Source organism: Lampris incognitus, chromosome 17, assembly GCF_029633865.1.
Source record: "Lampris incognitus isolate fLamInc1 chromosome 17, fLamInc1.hap2, whole genome shotgun sequence".
NCBI classification, from domain to species: Eukaryota; Metazoa; Chordata; class Actinopteri; order Lampriformes; family Lampridae; genus Lampris; species Lampris incognitus.
In genome coordinates, this window is record NC_079227.1 from 3055597 (window position 1) to 3079569 (window position 23973).

Consider the following 23973-nt stretch of genomic DNA (forward strand, 5'->3'; position numbering starts at 1 on the left):
CTGCCGTCTCCAAACTGATTCCGCCCACATCGCCATCAGTGAAGACCCACCCACCCAGCCCCGCCTCCTTTTTGTGTGGTGGGAGGGGGCGGAGCCATGAGCGGAGCAACAAGCAGCCCAAGTGAATTGAACGCCTCTTCAGTTCGCCTGCTTGGGATTCGTTTGCACCTCCATCATATGTGTTCAAATATCCGTTGGCTTCACTGCCGGACTCCTGGTGCCGATGCTGCGCCAGTCAAACTGGACCGGATGCTTCATGAGGAGAAATGGATTAAAAAAAGACATCTTTACCAGACTGCATCATTAACAGCGGACTAAAAATGACAATTCTCAATTCCCCAAGTGAACCTCCACCCAGCCGGTGTTTGTAGCAGAAAATGGACTGCCCCTTGGCGGCGAAATGAGAACAAATGCGTGTTCTGTGAGGGAGGCCGAGACCTCCACATTCACCAACCTGAATGGACAAGTCGTCCCATCCATCCACCCTTTCAGCCCCTCTGGTCACATATGCAGATGTGTCGGTGTCGCCGGGCTGAGGGGCGTGACCATAAAGCAGCTGGGCTGGTCTAACCGCTGGATGGCTGCTGTTAAAATACACACTGGTCTGAAAGGCCAGGCGGAGGAATGACACCCGGCCAACTGGGTTAACTTAGTCTTCTCATAATGTCTTTTCATTTTCCTCATCAGTACCAGTTCAACATAATACATGGAGGAGAAGTGTCAACTAATTTAACATGGCGCATCCCTTTCACATGATATATAAAGCTATTCGTAACATCATCCATCATCTCAACCGCTTATCCAGTATATTATCATCCAGAATATTATAATCCAGTACATTGTAATTCAATATATTATCCAGGATATTATAATCCAGAATATTATAATTCAGTATAATTCAATATATTATAATCCAGTATGTTACAATTCAATATATTATAATCCAGTATAATTCAATATATTATAATCCAGTATGTTTACAATTCAATATATTATAATCCAGTATATTATAATCCAGTATAATTCAATATATTATAATTCACCATGATTTCTGTAAATGCTCACATAGTATTTCATGTATTGAACCTCCACTTCTAGTTCAGTCGTTTTCCATCCATCCATCATCTGAACCGCTTATCCTGCTCTCAGGGTCGCGGGATGCTGCAGCCTATCCCAGCAGTCATTGGGCGGCAGGCGGGGAGACGCCCTGGACAGGCCGCCAGGCCATCACACACACACACACACACACACGCACACACACACATTCACACCTAGGGGCAATTTAGTACGGCTGGTTCACCTGACCTACATGTCTTTAATTCACCTGACCTACATGTGTTTGGACTGTGAGAGGAAACCCATGCAGACACGGGGAGAACATGCAAACTCCACACAGAGGACGACCCAGGACGACCCCCAAGGTTGGACTACCCCGGGGCTCGAACCCAGGACCTTCTTGCTGTGAGGCAACTGTGCTAACCACTGCGCCACTGTGCCGCCCAGTCTTTTTCTTTTTCTGTTTATTAGATTTAATTCCCCCTTCACGTCCTGCGTGTATGATGTACATGCTGTTGTTTCCTCACTGGTGTTGTGTAGCATGTGAGGCTTTCTGGCTGTTCTGGTCTGTAGTTTGTGTTTGGTTCTTCCAGCAGAACGGTTTACATTCAGATAACAGAAACCTCGACAGCGACGTCACGCCCTCACCGCTGAAGGGTTTGAATATCTGAAGCCTGCCGGCAGCGTGTTGTGATGGGCGTGAAGCAGGAAAGGATGGAAACACCTTCAAAAGGTGAAACACGGCACCCATGTAGTGTAGTGGTCTATTCCACCGCCTACCAACACGGGGACTGTCGGTTTGAATCCCCGTGTTACCTCCAGCTTGGTCAGGCGTCCCTACAGACACAATTGGCCGTGTCTGTGGGTGGGAAGCTAGATACTAGCGCCTCCTCTGGTCAGTCGGGGTGCCTGTTCGGGGGGGAGGGGGAACTGGGGGGAATAGCGTGATCCTCCCACGCACTACGTCCCCCTGGTGAAACTCCTCACCGTCAGGTGAAAAGAAGCGGCTGGTGACTCCACATGTATGGGAGGAGGCATGTGGTAGTCTGCAGCCCTCCCCGGATCAGCAGAGGGGGTGGAGCAGAGACCGGGACGGCTCGGAAGAGTGGGGTAATTGGCCAAGTACAATTGGGGGAGGAAAAAGAGGGTGAAACAGACAGAACTGTGGATCTATCAAAAGCAAACATGAGAAGTTGGGGAGCCAGTTTGGGTCAGACATGTTGAGGTGATCTGGTCCCAGACCGGGGAACTGTTCCTGAGGTGATCCGGTCCCAGACTGGGGAACTGTTCCTGAGGTGATCCGGTCCCAGACTGGGAACTTCCTACACATTTTGACAAATAAAGTGTTGATAAGTAAAAACTCTGTTGTGGTGTCGAGTTGGAAAAACAGAGGAAATGTCAAACCAACCGAGTTAAAAGCAACCTGAGGGCCGGCGGACTTTACTGGCTAACTGGAAAGCCTGAAAAAACTGACTCTAGTACAGGAGGTCCGTGTCTCTCCCCCCTTCCAGCAACAGGAGAATCTGAAAAAGGTTTTTTTTTTTTTTGCCAAATGAGGTTTGAACAGCATTTGGAGTTCGAATCTATTTTCAACTCAAACCAAAAAGCTTGCAAACGTGACAGAAAGGGCGTCCAGGTTGCGTGGCGGTCTATTCTGTTGCCTATCAACACGGAGATCACTGGTTCGAATCCCCATGTTACCTCTGGCTTGGTTGGGCACTACGTCCCCCTGGTGAAACTCCTCACTTTCAGGTGAAGAGCGGCGGGCGACTCCACATGTATCGGAGGAGGCATGTGGTAGTCTGCAGCCCTCCCCGGAGCAGCAGAGGGGGAGGAGCAGCGACCGGGACAGGTCAGAAGAGTGGGGTAATCGACTCTGTGCATCACTGTAGTCCACTGACTTCCGGTTTCTACTGCAGTGGTCATACCAGTTTCCTGTTTGTTGGCGTGTGCTGTTGACAGTGGCACATTTTTGGCGATGCCTGCAAGATTTACCATGGATACATGTCAATGACACGCACACAACTGTCCACACACTTCCTCATCTTTGTGGATGTAACTTGATGTGTACAACCTGAAAGTCTTTTGTTTGCTGGCAGATGCAGGTGAGAGTTTGCTGGTAGGTGCAGGTGAGTTTGCTGTTAGGTGCAGGTGAGAGTTTGCTGGTAGGTGTGAGTGAGTTTGCTGGTAGGTGCAGGTGAGAGTTTGCTGGTAGGTGCGAGTGAGTTTGCTGGTAGGTGCAGGTGAAAGTGTGCTGGTGGGTGCAGGTGAAAGTTTGCTGGTAGCTGCAGGTGAAAGTGTGCTGGTAGGTGCAGTTGAGAGTTTGCTGGTAGGTGCAGGTGAAAGTCTGCTGGTAGGTGCAGGTGAAAGTTTGCTGGTAGCTGCAGGTGAAAGTGTGCTGGTAGGTGCAGTTGAGAGTTTGCTGGTAGGTGCAGGTGAAAGTTTGCTGGTAGGTGCAGGTGAGAGTTTGCTGGTAGGTGCAGGTGAGAGTTTGCTGGTAGGTGCAGGTGAAAGTGTGCTGGTAGGTGCAGGTGAAAGTCTGCTGGTAGGTGCAGGTGAGAGTTTGCTGGTAGGTGCAGGTGAGAGTTTGCTGGTAGGTGCAGGTGAGAGTTTGCTGGTAGGTGCAGGTGAGAGTTTGCTGGTAGGTGCAGGTGAAAGTCTGCTGGTAGGTGCAGGTGAGAGTTTGCTGGTAGGTGCAGGTGAGAGTTTGCTGGTAGGTGCAGGTGAGAGTTTGCTGGTAGGTGCAGGTGAGAGTTTGCTGGTAGGTGCAGGTGAGAGTTTGCTGGTAGGTGCAGGTGAAAGTCTGCTGGTAGGTGCAGGTGAGAGTTTGCTGGTAGGTGCAGGTGAAAGTGTGCTGGTAGGTGCAGGTGAAAGTCTGCTGGTAGGTGCAGGTGAGAGTTTGCTGGTAGGTGCAGGTGAAAGTGTGCTGGTAGGTGCAGGTGAAAGTCTGGTGAAAGTCTGCTGGTAGGCGCAGGTGAAAGTCTGCTGGTAGGTGCAGGTGAAAGTCTGCTGGTAGGCGCAGGTGAAAGTTTGCTGGTAGGTGCAGGTGAGAGTGTGCTGGTAGGTGCAGGTGAAAGTGTGTGGACAGTTGTGTGCATGTGGTTGACATTTCTCCATGGTAAATCTTGCAGGCATCGTGAAAATATGCCATTGTCAATAGCACACGCCAACAAACAGGAAATTGGTACGACCACTGCAGTAGAAACCGGAAGTCAGCGGACTGCAGTTATGTTATACAGTGGATTGGCCGAGTATGACTGGGGAGAAAAAGGGGGAAAAAAGAACAAAAACAACAAGTGACAGAAAACAAGTTGACCGTTTCTGATATGAACCGATGTATTTAAGGCTGTATAATATACCTTGTACAATGTATAAGTCTTGACATGCTATTGTTGAACAGAAGGTATAACATAGCCATTTCAACTACCTGTCTTTAGACATACTGAGAAAAAAGAGCCAGGCCACATCCATCCCTAACGCTATGGGATGTGGTCCAAATGATGTGGGTTTTCCTCTAGAAAGAGACCAAATAAGAACAACAACAACAACAACAACACAAGGTGAGCATCCTGATACAGGACCATTCATGTATAAAAAATAACTGATAGTACAGTTCAAACTTAAATTCACAGTATTCTTTCTTATGGACGCTAAAAGAACCAAACCGTTTATTTACCCAAATAAAACAAAACAAAACAGAACAAAACAAAACAAAACAGAACCCACAGCCATGATCTTGACGCCGTATTTCAGAACGCTTGAAGAACGTGGGGAAATTGATGCCGTAGAGGCGGAAAAAACATTGATGAAAAAGTTGGAGAAGAAGGAGAAGAGGGGAACATCTTCGGCTTCAGAGCAAAAATATTGAAGTGTGAGATGTCCTCAAGTCGGTCCAGGGCTCGCTGGAGGTAACCGTCACAAAGGCCTTGTCCTGGTCTGAGAGCTGGTCTGTCAGGGTTCAGAGGCCAGCAGACAGGCGGGTTGCTTCGTTGCAGATATGTAGATAAGGTGACGTCTGGACGCCAGTCCACCGATCGGTCAGCCGCTCGTCCTGCGCCGTGTCGGTTGTCCTTCAGTAAAACCAGCTGGATGTTCATGAAGTCCTGAGTCTGTCGCTGAGCAGCAGTTGGGATGTTTAAGCTCCAGGCTAGTTCTTCTTTTTTTCCACATGATCTTATTTGCATTTATACAAGTATATATTAATATTTTTAAGTTTTAATCAGAAATCTTCCATGAGTAAGTTTTTAAACATAATTGGGAGAATTCTGGCAAATTAATGCCTGAAGAAACGAGGAAATATAAAGAATTTGTAGAGCTTTCAAAACACTGTGTGGTAAAAATACAGTATAGTCCGATGATAAAGCACCGCGTCAAGACGCAAGTTGTTGATGTCATTCCTTTGCTGTTGAGTTTCAGTAATTAAGATGCTGAGTTTTTACAGTTTCCCATCTGAAGAAGAAGAGGAGAGGCTGGTTAAGCATCTAAAACAAACTAATATAAAAAAAATATCACACGTGTATGAATAATGCCCCGACAGACGACTATGTTGTTTGTTAAGCTACAGTCCTGAAGATTCACATACACACAAATTCTTTAGATAGTCTCCATCCCTGGTGAGTTCAGATAATATCCAACACATGATCATCAGGGCCTCTAGACTGCTGCAGTGTGTGATAAGGATGGCTGGTGTCTGGTAGCACTTAGCCAGGAAAAACGACGGTGCATAGTGTTTTCATCTTCATCATAGTAGCCAGATGAGGACGAAGGCCGGTAGTGTTGAGTTAGAAGAAGTGAAGGTGTTGTGTCCAATCAGCACATACGACAGAACAAGCTGGTAGAAGACCTTTACCACCAGATAGTACTATATCAATAAGTACGACTCAGGTTCTACCAGGTTTTATTGTGTTTCTGACACAACAGCCCTGCTGATGCTTTCATTTGGAATGAAGCTCAGCCAACACTCACCTCACCAACACCTACACAGGACACACACCAGTCCAGTAACACCAGCAGATTCAGGACTGTAGCTTTACACACAATAATAATACACATTATTTATACAGCACTTTTCTTAAAAGTTACAAAGAGCATAACAAGGAAGAGCCATGAACGCTGGCGGTCACTCACAGTGGTGTGTAGTGGATGAAGAGGAGGGTCTCAATGCGTCTCATTCAGGTTGTTGGAGGTGCATCCATGGGAGTCTCCATTGAGGCGTCTGTAAGTGTTACCTGTGAAACAGGATCAACACTTTACTGATGAGCCAACACACACCACAGCCGGGACACATACTGGACTTTAACATGCTCTGGATATGTGGGGCAGCTTAAGGCTTGAAGTGTAAAATGTAAATGTTAAGTCCTCGGGATCCCCCAGGAGGCGCTGGAGGGCGTTGCTGGGGAGAGGGACGTCTGGGGTGCCCTACATAGCTTGCTGCCACCACGACCCGACCCCGGAGAAGTGGCTGAAGATGAATGAATGAATGTAAATGTTAAGCGTAAACTGGTATTTACGTTGCGGCGTAGATTTTCTTTTTCTTAGATTTTGCATCTTGAAAAGGTGCCGTTTCTAATATGTCAGCAACCCTGAAGCATAACGAATAAAGACCAGCAGGGGCTGCTGAATGACAGAGGCTAAAACAAACTAAATGAATACCTCCTTACATTTCTCCATTCAGAAACACAGCAGCTAAGTGGCTCTGCTGTTGGACGACCTCAGAAGACGTGGATACCCACAGTCCTCAGCAAATGGCAGAAGTTGTTGAACATGCTGGTTACCTGCTACCGTTCTCTTTGATTTTCTTTTTCTTGCTTGCATCGATTTGCCATTTTTATCTAAGTGGAATGACACACAGTACTTTTAAGCCTGGTCTGAAGTAAAATCATTCCACAAACATCAGTTTCAGCTTGCTGCTACTTGTGTTCAACAGAATTCATGTTTCTTACGACTACTGGTCCAAATAATCATGAGTTAAGAACCCCAGCCAAATTATATCTGACGTTTGGCGCTGCCATAATCTTTCACCTGAATCCGTCTTCATCCTTGGACATCCGACTGACCACCAATACACTTTTTATAGCACTCACTCAGATACAAGCATGAACTGTAGCCTCATTATAACTGCAGTCCTCTACTGTTTCCCACTGAGAAGCTCTGCTGGAGCAGCCGGGTTTAATGGGCCTTGCTCAGGTGCACCTTGGCAATAGTTGTTAACGGATGTGTAATGTGTTTGACTTCCGCTTCGGGTGTGGGGAGATGGCGGCGCGAATTCACATTTGCAGCAGCCTCACCCAGTACCGTCCATGCAGTGTCTCTGTCCACGTCCACGTCATAAGTTTTGTCTTCGTTTGATGGCTGGGAGAGCTGGCGCAGGATCGGCTGGGAGAAGTTGGTCTGGTGCGTCTTGTGGGCCCAGAGACCACAGCTCTGCCTTGAGCTGCACCCGAGGAGGTAACACCGAAGGTGGTCTGACAGGACGCAGAAGCAAGGCAGGCTAAGCTAACTGCCAGTCCATGCGGACCGGCAGTTCTGATAACACCAAGGGCGGTCTGGCGGCCTCGCCTGGTGCTGACTGTGGTGTTTTTGGTGTCGTCGTGTGGCGTGCGGGGAGGTGTGTCGAGGGTGTCTGGCTGGGGGAGCTGGCACTGGATCGGCTGGAAGAGCTTGGTCTGCTTCGTCCGGTAGACCCAGGGACCCCTGCCTGGAGCTGCACCTGAGGAGCAAACACCGAGGGCGGTCTGACAGGACGCGGAAGCGAGGCTGGCTGGTGTTCGTTCCCTTGGACAGTGATTTTTTTTGTTGTTTAGTTTGGATATGTGTGTTAGTTTGGGTATGTATGTTCTTGTAGTTTCTGGATGTGTTTTTTTCTTTGTGTTGCACTGCTGTGGGCTGGAGGAAACAGCATGTCGTTTCATTTCATGTGCGGAAATACATGAAATGAAACGACAAATAAAGTGTTCCTGACTCCTGATATCTGCTCTGCTACTGCTGTTATTCTGGAGGCGCTGCGTTCACCTAAACAATAGTACCTGTGTGTCCATTGAGAATGTTTGTTGTTGAAGCGGGTGATGCACCACGGGAGGCAAATTGGCGGTCACTGGCGTCATCAGTGTGTTCTGTGCGCCGCCGTTTCTCGGGAGAGCAGCCAATGTCACGCTTGTTGTCGTCACTGTTGTGGAAACGCCGCTTGCGTCTGTCCCTCTCCTGGCTGCCGCAGGCCCTGTAGCCATGTTCCGTGACGGGGGGGCTTTGAACAGAACGCCGGCCTCCACAACTCTGCTCCGCGTCACTGTTGCTCTCATGCCTCCTCTTCCTCTTCTTTTTCTTCTTCTTGTGTTTGCCCTGCTCTGACGAATCAACATCGGAGCCTCTGGAGAAGACGACAGACAGATGACAGACAGGAAGATTAGACGCCACGAATGAGTCAAACTTTTTTCAAACCTGATGATCTACCATCGAAGGCTAAATGTAGGCTGACAATGTTTGCATGTTGGTTTGCCAATAAACTAGTGCTCACACATCCCAGAGGACACTCACATCTACAAAACCAAATTACACAAAAACAACCACAGTGTGTGTTTTGTGTCCATATATGATAAGTCTGTGTGTGTGTGTGTGTGTGTGTGTGTGTGTGTTGGCTCCTTTGTCCTGGGCATCACACACCTGTCGTCACGTTGACGCTCTTTATCCCTCAACTTTTTCTTCTTCTTGCTTTTTTTGTGTTTTTTGCCATGACGCACCTCAGAGGCATCTTCCTCTTCCTCCCTCTTTGTTACAGCATGTGTTGTTTTGTCCCGGTCTTCATAGATGTCGCCTCCTATTCGTGGCAATGAAGGGCGGGGCTGCAGGGGCGAGGCCCTGACCTTGGCAGAGCTCTCTGTGTTCAGAGAAGTAGCCCTCTCGTGTTCGCTGATTCTGTCCTTCATTAATCGGGTCTCACGATCCTCGTCCCGCCCTTTCCAGCGGCTGTGGGGCTCCTCGCGGTGGGTGGAACCACGTCCCCTCTGCTCACGATCCCGCCCCTCCCGTGAGCGGTGGTGGTAGTGGTGATAGTGGTGGTTGCAGCGGTCACGGTCTCGCTCTCGCGGGTGGTGTGTGGACCTCTCCCAGCGACGCTCTATATCCCAGTCCCGATAGTGACGGTCGCGGGCTGGCGAGCGTTCCCTGTAGGAGCGATGGTGATGATGATGATGATGATGATCATGATGGTCCCGGTAGTCACGTCTGTGGCGGTAGCGTTCTGTGTCAGAGTCTTGGTCCCGACTCCGGTCCCGGTGGTGTCTTTCCTTGTCGCGCTCTCGGCTATAGCCGGAGGAGAACAGTCTCTCTCTCTCCCTGTCTCGTGAAGATCGCCTCTCTCTCTCATGACCTCTGGAGCTAGGCTTCATGCCATGGTTCTCCCTGCCCGCTGTCTCTTCCTGAAGCTCTGTTGCCGGTCCGCAGGTCACTGGCGTCAGTCCTGGGTCTAGTACCCTGGCTTTGTCCTCACCCACCTCAGCCTGATGTGGGGCTGTGGGGGCTCCCAGGTTGCTGAGGCAGTGGTCTGGAGGGAGGGAGGGGGCAGCAGGTTTGTCCAGATGTGCAGAGGACGACGCTGGAGGTGCTGAGGGAGGAGAGCTAGCAGCAGAGGGCACTGTGTGTTGCAACAGCGGGTCACATGCGGTTTTAGCCCTTGAGTCATGCATGGTGGAGGGATGCTGGCCATGGCCCGCAGCAGCAGGTTTACTCTGAGAGAAGCTGGCCTGGCCATCAGCAGCACCATGTGTCTCTCTGCTCCTGAATAAATTAAAAAAAAGAACATCTTTAAGGACATCTTGGACTGAGGTGGGATGAATGTGAGAGAGTGATGAATATATGGGTGTAAAAACATATCTGTAAGTAACAGGAACTGACCAAGTCTAATCTTATCTTTTTAAAACGCAACCAATTATTTCAACTTTGTGCAGAGTCAGAACGCCGATCCCACCTTAGCTGACTGTGGTCAGCCTCCAGGCCGTTGGCTGTGCAGAGAGCTGTGAGGGACAAACTGCTGTGATCACCGGCAGAAACCTGACCAGCAAAAAAACAAGACATTGTTATTATCACTGTTACAATTACTATTATACTTATTATTGCTGTCATTATTATTGCTGTTATTAAACTGCCACTCCTACATAATCATCATCGTTATTAATTTAGCATTAGTGAAGTACTGCATTGTTTCCTGACCTAGTAATGCAACAAAAAGCCAAACCTTATCAGAAGTGCCAAGTCCATTGACTTTGTGGTGTCCGTTGTGGTGTCCGTTTTGACTTGGTTTGGAGAAACCATTGGCCGGTCTGTTAAGTCCTTTACCGTTTTGGTGAGCCCCAGCATCCCCGTTGACAGGACGTGGCGCCGGTCCATAGGCATCGCCTCCTTCGCTCCTACCATTGAGGTGAGACTTGGTGAGGGAGCCGTTCTCCAGAGAGCCGCAACCCTCCTGGTCAGACTCCTCTGAGGACTCATGACCGTAGGGCACCAGGAAGGAGCCTTCATTCCCGTGGCCACAGTTGTGATCCCTGTTGCCGAGAGAGGGGCCACTAATGTGCTGAAGCTGGCGTGGGAGGAAGTGGAGGTCTGAGGTAGACTGTGAGGAGGACGGCTGGCTGTAGGAAGAAGAGGAGGAAGAGGAAGGCCGGGTCTGTTTGGTCGGGCCGATAAAGAAGGAGAGTTTCTGCCGCTTGTTGGAGTCGGGGATCATGGTGGGCCGGCCAAGCGAGTGGGAGATGGAGGAGGAAGAAGGAAGGCCGTTGCTGGGTTTTCCCAGGCTGCTGCTGCTGGTGCTAGGCTTGGAACTGGAGGGATAGTCCCGCAGAGAACCATTCCCATTGAGGTGCAGGGAGTCCTGGTTAAGATCAATAAGACTATGTTACGTCACAGTCCCAGATAGACACATGCCTTGTGACTGTAAGGAAACGGTATTCTATGATAAGGAGCAGCCTGCCCAGAGACATTAACCATGTTCCTGTTTTTTTCCCTTCTTTTTGTCACATTGACGTATGAGAAAAGGTTTTATCCTACCCTCATTATCTTCCAAGGGGTAACAACTTCTTTTTTTGAGGGGGGGGGGTTCCCCCCCATTTTTCTCTCCAATTGTATCTGGCCAATTACCCCACTCTTCCAAGCTGTCCTGGTTGCTGCTCCACCGATCCGGGGAGGGCTGCAGACTACTACACGCCTCTTCCGATACATGTGGAGTCGCTAGCCGCATCTTTTCACCTGACAGTGAGGAGTATCACCAGGGGGACATAGTGTGTGGGAGGATCACACTATTCCCCCCAGTTCCCCCTCCCCCCGAACAGGCGCCCTGACTGACCAGAGGAGGTGCTAGTGCAGCGATCAGGACACACACCCACATCCGGCTTCCCACCCGCAGACACGGCCAATTGTGTCTGTAAAGACACCCGACAAAGCCGGAGGTAACATGTTGGTAGGTGACGGAATGGGGTAAAAACTTTGGCCTCAAATTAAGCTGGTGGTTCAGTGAAGGCAAGCTGCTGAATTCACTAAACAAAGTGGCAACAGAAACTGCAACCAAAATATAGCTGAGACATATACGTCCACAAAAACTAAGTTGTTAGAAACAGTTTGACGGGCATGAATTCCATCAGTAAATGAAGAATCACCACTTCACCTCTACGGTCATCCTTTACCACAAGGCCCTGATGTCTCACAACAGATCAGTCCCCTTTAAAGTAGAAATATCAAAAAGAAATAAGAGTGTGGTACCTTGGTCATGTGTGGGGGCAGTTGGGGGCCTATGAAGCCAGCAGAGGCGTTAATGCGTGGCAGCACCACCGGCCGGGGTGACGACTGACCAGGGTTGCTGGGGTTACGACTGACATGGCTGTAGTCTCCTCCGTTCTTCATATCGCCGGACCTACGACCCGCACAGTGAGTTAGCGTCAGGGGGCTTTTACAGAGGGAATCTTAATCAGACTGAATAAAAGTACTATACACAAATGTACACTCACAAATTTCTCTTAAAATTCGAGACATGAAATTTGAATTCTGTTTTATTGGAAGTGACATAAATGGGGGAAACAGCATTACGGTGACCAGACGTGTCGTACAAACTGAAATGGGGTTTACTCACTTAATGTAGAAAAGGACATAGGCCTGCTGGTTGAGGACAGACCTGATGTCACTGATGGACACAGACGAGTCATTCATTTGGTACCATTGACCGTTACTGGCCTGGGAGACACAACATCAGGGGATGTCAGGCTGGCAACTCTGTTATGCAGTTTTACACAGATTTAGATATTTCCATTTCAAGATTTAAAATGCCCAGAACTTTGCTCTCTGAGTTTACTGGGAGAGTTCTACAGGCGTTCAAAACAATGTGTTGTATGCTGACGGTGGTCTAGTAACTTTCACATCTACAGGTCACGATGTAAAAGTTTGAATAAAAATCCATAGAAATCATGCTGTCCTATATGTATATCACAACTTCTTAATGTCTCAACATTTTCCCACTGTTTGTTTGCAATTTCCAAACTTTCATAGCTTTGAAATGCAAAAACCGTTCCGTTCTTTTTTCCACACCTGTGTAAGAGTCTCACAGTAGTCCAGACAGTGTTCCAAGTGTATTAAACTTGCCAGAAAGACAGTGTCGGTGTTAGTCTAAACAGAACAGTGTTGTCTTGTCTTGTTCAGTACCTTAATGTAGCAGAAGTAATGTCCGGCGTGACAGCTGAAGCCAGAGTGGACCAGGACCGCGTACAGTCCGTACAGCTGAGGTTCTCCCTGGGACTGTGACATGAAGGGACGCAGGTCCAAGTACTCTGGATACCTCACATCCTGGAGACCAGAGACAATAAGCGACAACATTCACCCAAACCACTGCCACTACCCTCACTGTTATAGAGCGCCTCCCTGTGGCCATGACATGTTACTGAAGATTATTCCAATGACTGAATACTTGATCGAACAGAGCAAGATACAAATTTTCCAATTTTTTTTTTTTTCTCAAATGAACTAAGAGTACATCAATTGTTAAAATTGTCCTAAAACATTTCTGTTCACTGTTGAGTGATGAAAATCAACTCAGCCACTGGGGATGCACAAGCCAGTGCATTCTTAGTGCCGGTCCCAAGCCTGGATAAATGGGGAGGGTTGTGTCAGGAAGGGCAACCGGCAAAACACCTTTGCCAAATGAAATATGTGGATCATAAATCAGATTTCCATACCGGATCAGTCGAGGCCCGGGTTACCAACGACCACCACCGGTACCGTTGGCCAGCAGGGTGCTGGTGGAAACTATGCTACTGTTGGGCGAAGGAGAAGAACAGGGGGAAGGCATGTCCAGAGGCAGTGGAGGAAGAGGAAGGGCAGGAGTGTGGAGGTGAGTCGGAACTTTGAATGTTGACACCATGACTGGTAAAGGGAGAGAGCTGGCTGATATGATGGAAAGAAGAAAGGTAGGCATACTGTGTGTACAAGAGACCAGGTGGAAGGGGAGTAAGGCCAGGAGCATCGGAGGTGGGTTCAAACTCTTCTACCATGGTGCGAATGGGAGGAGAAATGGGGTAGGGGTAATTCTGAAGGAAGAGTATGTCAAGAGTGTGCTGGAGGTGAAGAGAGTGTCAGACAGAGTGATGAGTATGAAGCAGGAAATCGAGAGAGTGGTGATTCGAGCAGACTTCAGTGGACATGCTGGTGAAGGGAACGGAGGTGATGGGTAAGTATGGTGTCAAGGAGAGAAATGTGGAAGGACAGTTGGTGGACGATTTTGCGAAAAGGATGGAAATGGCTGTGGTACATATTTCAAGGAACACTAGGTGATGTATAAGACTGGAGGAAAGTGCACGCAGGTGGACTATCTTATGCAGGAGGTGCGATCTGAACAGGATTAGAGACTGCAAGGTGGTGACAGGAGAACATAGTTAGGCAGCATCGGATGGTGGTCTGTAGAATGACTTTGGAGACCAAGAAGAGGAAGAGAGTGAAGGCAGAGCCAAAGATCAAATGGTGGAAGTTGAAGAAGGAAGACTGCTGTGGAGTTCAGGGAGGAGTTAAGACTGGTACTGGGTGGTAGTGAAGAGTTGCTGGATGGCTGGGCAAGCACTGCAGAAATAGTGAGGGAGACAGCTAGGAAGGCACTTGGTGTGTCATCTGGACAGAGGAAGGAAGACAAGGAGACTTGGTGGTGGAATGAGGAAGTACAGGAAAGTATACAAAGGAAGAGGTTGGCAAAGAAGTGGGATAGTCAGAGAGATGAAGAAAGCAGACAGGAGTACAAGGAGATGCAGCGCAAAGTGAAGAGAGAGAAGGCAAAGGAAAAGGCGTATGGTGAGTTGTCTTGAGAGGTTAGACACTAAGGAAGGAGAAAAGGACTTGTACCGATTGGCTAAACAGAGGGAGTAAGATGGGAAGGATTTGCAACAGGTTAGGGTGATGAAGGATAGAGATGGAAATGTACTGACAAGAGAGGAGAGTGTGTTGAGAAGGTGGAAGGAGTACTTTGAGGGACTGATGAATGAAGAAAATGAGAGAGAGAAGGTTGGATGATGTGGGCATAGTGAATCAGGAAGTGCAGTAGGTTAGCAGGGAAGAGGTGAAGGCAGCTATGAAGAGGATGAAGAGTGGAAAGGCAGTTGGTCCAGATGACATACCTGTGGAGGCATGGAGATGTTTAGGAGCGATGGCAGTGGAGTTTTTAACTAGATTGTTTAACACAATCTTGGAAAGTGAGAGGATGCCTGAGGAGTGGAGAAGAAGCATACTGGTACCGATTTTCAAGAATAAGGGCGATGTGCAGAACTGTAGCAACTACAGAGGTATAAAGTTGATCAGCCATAGCATGAAGATTTGGGAAAGAGTAATAGAAGCTAGGTTAAGAGGAGAGGTGATCAGCAAGCAGCAGTATGGTTTCATGCCATGAAAGAGCACCACAGATGTGATGTTTGCTTTGAGAATGTTGATGGAGAAGTATAGAGAAGATCAGAAGAAGTTACATCATTGTGTCTTTGCAGATTTAGAGAAAGCATACGACAGGGTGCCGAGAGAGGAGGTGTGGTATTGTATGAGGAAGTTGGGAGTTGCAGAGAGTATGTAGGAGTGGTGCAGGATATGTATGAGGGAAGTGTGACAATGTTGAAGTGTGCGGTTGGAATGACAGATGGGTTCAAGGTGGAGGTGGGATTACATCAAGGATCGGCTCTGAGCCCTTTCTTGTTTGCAATGGTGATGGACAGGTTGACGGACGAGATCAGGCAGGAGTCTCCGTGGACTACGATGTTTGTGGATGACATTGTGAGCTGTAGCAAGAGTGGGGAGCAGGTTGAGGAGAGCCTTGAGAGGTGGAGGTATGCACTGGAGAGAAGAGGAATGAAAAGTCAGTAGGAGGGAGGACTGGAATTGTGAGGATGCAAGGAGTAGAGGTGACGAAGGCATATGAGTTTAAAGACTTGGGGTCAACTGTTCAAAAGTAACGGGGAGTGCAGAAGAAAGGTGAAGAAGAGAGTGCAGGCAGGGTGGAGTGGGTGGAGAAGTGTCAGGAGTGATTTGTGACAGAAGGGTACCAGCAAGAGTTAAAGGGAAGGTTTACAAGATGGTAGTGAGACCAGCTATGTTATATGGTTTGGAGACAGTGGCATTGATGAAAAGACAGGAGGTGGAGCTGGAGGTGGCAGAGTTGAAGATGATAAGATTTTCATTGGGAGTGATGAAGAAGGACAGGATTAGGAACGAGTATATTAGAGGGACAGCTCAGGTTGGAGGGTTTGGAGACAAAGCAAGAGAGGCAAGATTGAGATGGTTTGGACATGTGTGGAGGAGAGATGCTGGGTATATTGGGAGACGGATGCTGAATATGGAGCTGCCAGGGAAGAGGAGAAGAGGAAGGCCAAAGAGGAGGTTTATGGATGTGGTGAGGGAGGACATGCAGGTGGCTGGTGTGACAGAGGAAGATGCAGAGGACAGGAAGAGATGGAAACGGATGATCTGCTGTGGCGACCCCCAACGGGAGCAGCCGAAAGAAGATGAGTGATGAAAATCAAAACTATATATTAATTTGTTCTCCTTTTGGATCAGAATCAAAACACTGATTGTCATTTCTTCGCTTTAATGTGATGCTCAGCTGATTGATTACCTGCCTCCACATTGCTACACCAACCAAATGTCAAATAAAATAACTAAAACCACCTTAAAACAGGATTTCCAGTGTGTGTAGCTACCTTTGTGATTTTCCCTCCGCTGAAGTTTGCAAAACGTTTCAGTGAGATGGTGAGGACGTTGGAGCTGCGATGGATGGTGAATCTCTTTGAGGCCGTGACCATTTTTATGCACCTAAGGAAGCGACACTCACATTCAGTCCAGTTAGAAAAAGGAAAAAGGCTGTGATGGTAGAAAGATGTGTCAACAAACATACACTCTGACTACTTACTTTGTGCATTTATATGCATTTTCTCCTTCCAGCTGCTCAGGCTTCACAAACTGTTCAAGTGCTTTGGTAACACTGGGAGCCGTCTGTACAGAGGTAAACCGGTCATGAGTCTGACTTCTTAAAACCATTTGAACGGCACAATTAATGTTATGTTAAATGTAGCAAAAAAAAAATGTTATATCTACAAATGCCATCAAATAAGATTGTTACCTTAATTTCCAAAGTTATATCCAAAAAAGGGTCAAAAGTATCGGACACTGCCTTGCAGTTTAAACACTTAACTGTGGGGGAGAAAATGGTCATTGGAGATGTTTTAGCTTGGCGAAGCCATGACACGTTCAGATATGCTATGACATTTTAAAAACCAGTGAAACACCTGTTAGTAGTTATAAACCAATGAACAGACTAAGAAAACAAAAATAAAAAACGATGACAAACCTCTGGACCTTAAATACCCTCCAAAGACTTGATGGACGAATGTGGTTGCCTGTGTTTGCCTGTCCAGTCTGTTCCAAAGGAAGAGTGGAAGAGTAGATTTCATCAGGACACAACAGAAACAGACTGAAATAATAGTACCGCTTTAAAAACAAGGTTCATATGCAAAAACTGAACACTAAAAGTTCATTTTTTCCACATGAGGTCAGGATATATTAGCCTTAGACAGCGAGGGGGACGGACACGAGGGACAGCAGAGGAACTAGAGCAAGAGTAATTCTTTAAGAGGCCACCTGTTGGTACAGAACAGGAACCGACAGAATATATCAGATCCCCAAAGTCAGACTTCACGAATCCCTTAAGCACTCAGGACAACACATCTATTAATCATGTCTTATATTGTAGCGGTAGTTAAAAATAGTGTCTCAGTTTGTGTGTGCATGTAACCTACTTCCTGGCAGTGGCGCTACAGACCTCTTCTTTTCACTTAACACCTCCATATCAATGTAATTCCACCATATCACCATGCAGTTCTCAATATGATTACGTTATGTCCACTGCAGGGTCTATGGGGGATGTTCGAAGGATTACCAGAACAACCCATATCCCATTTCCTCTCAAGACTGTGCCTCTGAATTTAACTCCTGATGGACATCTCGTGTCAACATCTCTCACTTGTTCCATCATTCTCGACAATTACATATGGTAAAGGAACACTATCCAAAGACAAATGAAAATCAGCATAGGATTAAGTGTGAACTATTTCTAATATTGCCCAGCTGAGTGCCCGGTCCCAGGACCTACTTGGTTCCAGGAAGGCAGGACTTTTGCATAGCATCCACCGTGTAGCGCAGGAACTCGTGGGCGTCCTCCTGGCTTCCATAGCGGAAGTGCTTTGCAATCCCTTCAAAAGAAGACACACAAAAAAACAAAGTCTGAATGCGATGCACATTTAGAATAAATAAGAGTGGTGGTACTGTCGTCTACTTATAACTCAAGTCTCTGAAAACCACATCTGGAGGCGAGCTGTTAATGCACAATGTGGTTGATCAATAGTCTATCATTTTTAAAGACCGGGTTGCTAATCTGTAATGAAAAGCTTGTGTCAGGTTTTCCCTCCAAAAAAAAAAAAAAAAGTAAACAGCAGATAGCACCTCCTACTGAGCATTTGAGGAGGAACATTTTAGACTGGAGAAACCCACTCACTTACTTTTAAGCTCATTAAGGACCCCGATGGGTTTGATGACATTTCCAGAGTTGGCAAAAACCTGAATGATGTGGTTTTGCATGGTGCACATCATACAGAAGCCTGGCTCATGACCTACCCCAGGGACAGACAGGCAGAGCGTTCATCTTTATAACAAATCAATAAGTCGATCAATCAATCGATTGAAGTTTAAATAGTACTTCTCATATATAAAAATGCAGTGCAGTGTTCTTTCCATGAGACAATCATTTACCTTGACATAGGACAAGAGTATGTAGAGGGTCAATATTAAACATGGTTAAAGTGCTTGAATAAATGTAAGTGTGTGAGTGTGCTTGCTGATTTCCACGAGCATAAGGAGAGGACGTTCCTTGGAGAGATGTATTAAAATCTCACCAGAGAGGTTTGCAAAATGATTTCTGGTTAAAACGCTGATACTACGGGCCAGTGGAGACTGCTACAACTTACATGTTTTGGAATGCTCTCGTGTTAGCATGTAGTTGGTGAGTGGGGGGGTGTATGACAGACACTGCAGGGCTGAGTTGAGGAAGCAGGTGTTCCCCATGTTCTGCAGGCCTGCCCCAATGCGATGGACCTGAGTCCACTTCAGGTTGAGCCGCTCTGGGGAGAACAGGACCTTCTGGGGCAGGGCAATCCCATCGCCACTGGTCATCATCACTGCAGACACAGAAAACACACGACAAATATAATTATCAAAATAAGAGCCACTCTTATTAACCAAGAATAAAAATGTACCGGAAACTTTGTCAAAACTGATTGAGGACTAGCAGCTTCGAGTAAAATTAGCGAGTAATGACAGGGATAATAAAAGAAAGAAATTGAACGAAGTACAAAACATTATGTAATTCTAAATGACTGTAACACAACACCACACAATGCCAGATCCCATCAGAAGCCCGATCCAATCAGGTGTCGAGTTCAGGCCATTGATTATGTTTTCTGCTGGGAGAGCGGTGTGGTTATATAACAGGGTGAGTCCGACAGTGGGAGCAGCAATTCGACACCTACGAGAGTTAACAGCTCCACCGGCTGTCACTGGCACGCACGCACACACACACACACACACACACACACACACACACACACACACACACACACACACACACACACACACGTCTGTATGGCAGAGGAATCTAAAGACACCTTGTAGTCAGGATTACTAAACAGTCCTTTGTTACTCTTTGGTAAATAACATTAAGAGTGAAAGGTTTGCCTAAGGTCCTTTGACAGAGTTTTAAACGAGTTTTATCAGTTTTCCTTATCCAAACTCATGCAGCCCTGCTAGTCTCAAATTCAAATGGTTACTTCGTTAAATAATTTACTTTGAGATGGTAAGAAATAAAGACAGCAACGTTCTGCAGTCAGTAAGTACTGCCTAACTCTTGTTGCCCAACTAATGTTGAGTGGATTGTAAGCAATTCTTCCAAAAGTACAAAAGAAAATAAAAGCTGTGTGTGCGTCCATTAGCTGGTTTTAGGGGAAATCATGTGCAGGACTTGAAAAACTTTAAGCAGAAAAACTGAGATTTGAAAGAGTAACTTGTCACTGCAGAATAACAAAAACACATTTCCATCGCTCTATATGGTGTATGGTATCTATCAACTTTTCCTCCTCAACCAAGTGTCATTTTTTTGTGTTGCAATATTTTTTTGTTTTTAATATCTGGTGATACCGTAATTTTTTATAATCATTTACAAAATCAAAGCCCTTGATAGAAACATAGCTTATGAGTGCAGCAGGGAACATAAGTTGGTTTACAGTCCTGAAGTGCATAATGTCTAAAAGCACTAGTAGCATGCTCCATATGTTTGACACAAGGTAGTCCGCCCAGCTCTGTACGCAACAAGATATCCCAAAGTTATCAGAATCAGAATCGGATCATCTCCATACTTTCTACAAATTTCACTGCTTGCTTCTAAGAACACACGGTGACAATGCACAGCTTTTTAATCCCACAAGCTCCTACCCTGCTCCTTGGTCCGGTCGGTGGAGTGGGGGGTGCTGCTGTACACTGTGGCTCCAGGCATGGGGCCGAGACAGGCTCCTGGTGCCTTCGCCCTGGGGGAGTCATCAGGCATGGCAGGGCCCATTCCCCAGCTGTTGGAACAGCTGCCATCCATCCCCACGTCTCCACTGGCGAAGGGGGAGCGCTTGCACCCAACTGACTCGTGGTCAGACTTATCTGAAGATCTGTCAACTATGGTCATTGTTCATTGCTGTGGATGACACAAGAATAATGGGGTATACAATTTAGCAAGCTGCAGAGGAGGATTATGAACGTGGAGGTGTTTCTTCTTTCCGTCCTTTTAAGTTACGTTTGTGTGGCAGTAATTTTATGAAGCTCTCAAGAAGCACCAAACTGCCTACTTATAAATTGAAACACAGGGCAGCAAATTAAGACCACCAGCCAGACAATTGACCTGCAAGACAAACTTCGCAGTAACATTTCCCTGCTAGATTAAAACACTCTGGCAGGTAATTAACTGTCCTTCATCAGTATATTCTTCACTTTAGTTGCAGAGTAAAATCAACAAAGTGGTTTGTGAATTTAGTGATGCACCAGTCATTGAATTAGGCTATAAAGTTTGCTTACTGCCCCAAAACTACTCTACTCACTTTTATAAAGAATAAACAAACAAATAAATAAATATACTTACATCACCACCAGCCAACTCAACATCTGATCAGACATTTTAAAATGAACAACTGTACTTTACTGCATGGGAGACATCAGTCATAATAAGTTGGTTTAATAGTTCCATTCTTACAATAGAGGGTCAATGCATTGAATGTGTATCTTGACGTACACAACGATACAAGGTCTGCCGGGGAGGCTGTGCAGTTTTGCATTTGATTTCCATACATGACAGAACAAAGGGGGAATTGTCACTTTCAAAGTGAGCCCCTATTGGTGATCAAGGTGCAGCCCTGCAGGGAAAACAGGACGTTTGGAGATAAGCTTCCGTGATTAAGCCGTGCTCAACGTCGGTTTGACTATTTGTGATTGAATCAAAGAAGCTGCGGAGCGCGTGGCCAAAATGACCAACCCATGTGGCTGTCGGTGGGAAGGTGCAGTTAGGACAGCGGCTAACCGGAGGATGTGCGTTCACTGGCGGGCAACGCTTCACCTTGACTTCCCCACACACACACACACACACACACACACGTTAGTGAGCCAGCATCGTCACTGCTGAATTCATAGCCAGTTGTAACGTGGGGCTGATTCAGAAGCTGGGGTCCTACAATACCTGGTGATACTTTAGACCAGTGGGTCTCAGTCAGAACCTCGGGTACCACCAGCGCTACCGGCTTTCTATTCTGCAGCAGTCAGTGTTCAGCTGTTGCCCCGGGTCTAAAACCCCTCCGATATGAGGTGGGAACCATGCCTGTTATACCACACCTGTTATAACAGAAACCAGCAGCACACGAGGACTCGACTGAAACCCACTGATTTACAAACGCCGGCCAGAAAACACTCCGCAGACCAGCGACCAGTTCAGCGCCGGGCTGCCATCTGGCTCACCGCGGGTCCTATTGTGTTGACCCGGCTATCGCTGCTCCGGAGCACCGGCGCTCAGACCACCGGTGCTGCCTTTCCGAACCCACTACAGCACACATTCACAGTACCCATGAACCAGAACCTAGCCCGCGCATGCGTAATAGCCGCTGGTGGGACTCGACCACAGGCAGGCTGAAACGTTAGAAGACCGGTTCACATGGACCGGGGCTACAGCTAGCATGGTAGCCTAGGCCTCTACCGCGCAGCGCAGTAAGGCGGTTTAAGGAAACAGGTTTGCTTTAATCCCGGTGCGGGACCGGGACGCCGGAAGGTCAAAGACCAGGGGAAGGTGCGCGGCTGGCCGGCCGCACCGTTAACTCCACGGTAACACGGTGAAAGGGGGCCGCGGAGACGTAACCCCCCCTCCCCCGTCCCCGACGCTGGGAGCGCCGTCTGGCGCTGCGCTACAGCGGGAAGCCGCCGCCACAACGCCGCCGCCGCCGCCAGTACCGGGCCGCCATGCACGGCTGCGTCGCACCCCGCGTCGGGGCGAAACGAGCGGGATAAGAACGCCCCGAGTCCGGCTCCGTCCGAGCGGGAAAGCCGCCATTTGGCCACATGTGCGGTTGGCGCTGCCCCGTAAGGAGGGGCTCGTCCCCGCTCCGCTCTCCGACATGACACCCGCGGACTGATCACCGGTGTGAGGCGACTGCGGCGAGCCGGAGCCGCGTAACTCCGCTCAGACGCCACATCTGGGTATGTTACGTGTCCGCCGACCACCCGGGCGCGAAAACACTCACCTGTGACTTATAATAAACGTGTTATAATACGTTTTAACTCCATTCCTTATTTCCAACGGCTGTCCGGCGGTGAACAATGACGTAGGTAATTGCCCCACGGGTACATCCGGGTATCGGAGGTGAACGGCGGCTCCTGATTGGTTCGTTCCGTGCGGAGAAATCCGTCGCACGTCCACGTTTTGTGTTCCCGTTCCGTCATTCTAACGTCTACTAAGAATAAAGCACGTTCTACTAAAGAATAATGTATGTTCTAATTAAAAGTAAAGTATATTCTACTAAAAACAAAGCACGTTCTACTAAAGAATAATGTACGTTCTAATTAAAAGTAAAGTATATTCTACTAAAAACAAAGCACGTTCTACTAAAGAATAATGTATGTTCTAATTAAAAGTAAAGTATATTCTACTAAAAACAAAGCACGTTCTGCTAAAGAATAATGTATGTTCTAATTAAAAGTAAAGTATATTCTACTAAAAACAAAGCACGTTCTACTAAAGAATAATGTATGTTCTAATTAAAAGTAAAGTATATTCTACTAAAAACAAAGCACGTTCTGCTAAAGGATAATGTACGTTCTAATTAAAAGTAAAGTATATTCTACTAAAAATAAAGCACGTTCTACTAAAGAATAATGTATGTTCTAATTAAAAGTAAAGTATATTCTACTAAAAATAAAGCACGTTCTACTAAAGAATAATGGATGTTCTAATTAAGTCAGGTATATTCTACTAAAAATAAAGCACGTTCTACTAAAGAATAATGTATGTTCTAATTAAAAGTAAAGTATATTCTACTAAAAATAAAGCACGTTCTACTAAAGAATACTGTATGTTCTAATTAAAAGTAAAGTAAATTCTACTAAAAATAAAGCACGCTCTACTAAAGAATAATGTATGTTCTAATAAAACGTAAAGTATATTCTACTAAAAATAAAGCATGCTCTAAAAATAAAGCCTGTTCTACTACAGAATGAAAGCCACTTTATTCGACGTGTGTTTTCTGCACGTAAACCATGCATTGTATAGTAGCAGTGGGCAGCTGCAGCGCCCGGGGACCAACCCTTCTTCCATTGCCTTGCTCAGGGGCACAGGCAGGAGTATTAACCCTAACATGCATGTCTTTTTGATGGTGGGAGGAAACCGGAGCACCCGGAGGAAACCCACGCAGACACGGGGAGAACATGCAAACTCCACACACAAAGGACCTCGGACGGCCTGGGGTTCGAACCCGGCACCTTCTTGCTGTGAGGCAGCAGTGCTGACCACTGGGCCGCCGTGCTGCCTTTTTTTTTTGTGGAACGAAATGAATAAATTGTTTTACTAAAAGAATAGTCTGTTCAACTAAATAACAGTCTGTTCTACTAAAGAAAGCCGTTCACTAAAAATAGTCCGTTCTACTGTAAAAGTCCTTTTCATTAAAAATAAGTAAGTATTCCACTAAAGATAGTCTGTTCTACTGTAAAAGAGTCTGTTTTACTAAAGTCTATTCTGCTAAAATTCAAGTGTTCTACTATAACAAAGTCTTCTTCTTTCAGCTTGGCCCCGGTTTC

The 23973-nt window shown here is 46.9% G+C and overlaps 1 protein-coding gene across 4 annotated transcripts; it reads right to left on the bottom strand.

The window, feature by feature from the left end:
- Positions 1-4376: 4376 nt before the first annotated feature.
- Positions 4377-22519, bottom strand: usp42 (ubiquitin specific peptidase 42). 4 transcript variants are annotated; one of them, XM_056297794.1, is made up of 19 exons: positions 22425-22519; positions 20092-20341; positions 18573-18782; positions 18108-18218; positions 17702-17801; positions 16901-16968; positions 16673-16743; positions 16463-16545; positions 16254-16365; positions 12736-12876; positions 12170-12270; positions 11803-11953; positions 10286-10918; positions 10019-10101; positions 8716-9828; positions 8082-8422; positions 6831-6887; positions 6184-6284; positions 4377-5505 (listed from the first exon to the last, which is right to left on the bottom strand). In XM_056297794.1, the coding sequence occupies exons 2-18, from the start codon at positions 20330-20332 to the stop codon at positions 6214-6216; spliced, it is 3687 nt and encodes a 1228-aa protein (XP_056153769.1). In that variant the 5' UTR covers positions 20333-20341; positions 22425-22519; the 3' UTR covers positions 4377-5505; positions 6184-6213. The 4 variants fall into 4 exon arrangements, with proteins under 4 accessions (XP_056153769.1, XP_056153770.1, XP_056153768.1 ...); XM_056297795.1 differs by lacking the exon at positions 6831-6887; XM_056297793.1 differs by lacking the exons at positions 4377-5505; positions 6184-6284 and adding an exon at positions 6326-6517 and having other exon boundaries at positions 6717-6887.
- Positions 22520-23973: the final 1454 nt, after the last annotated feature.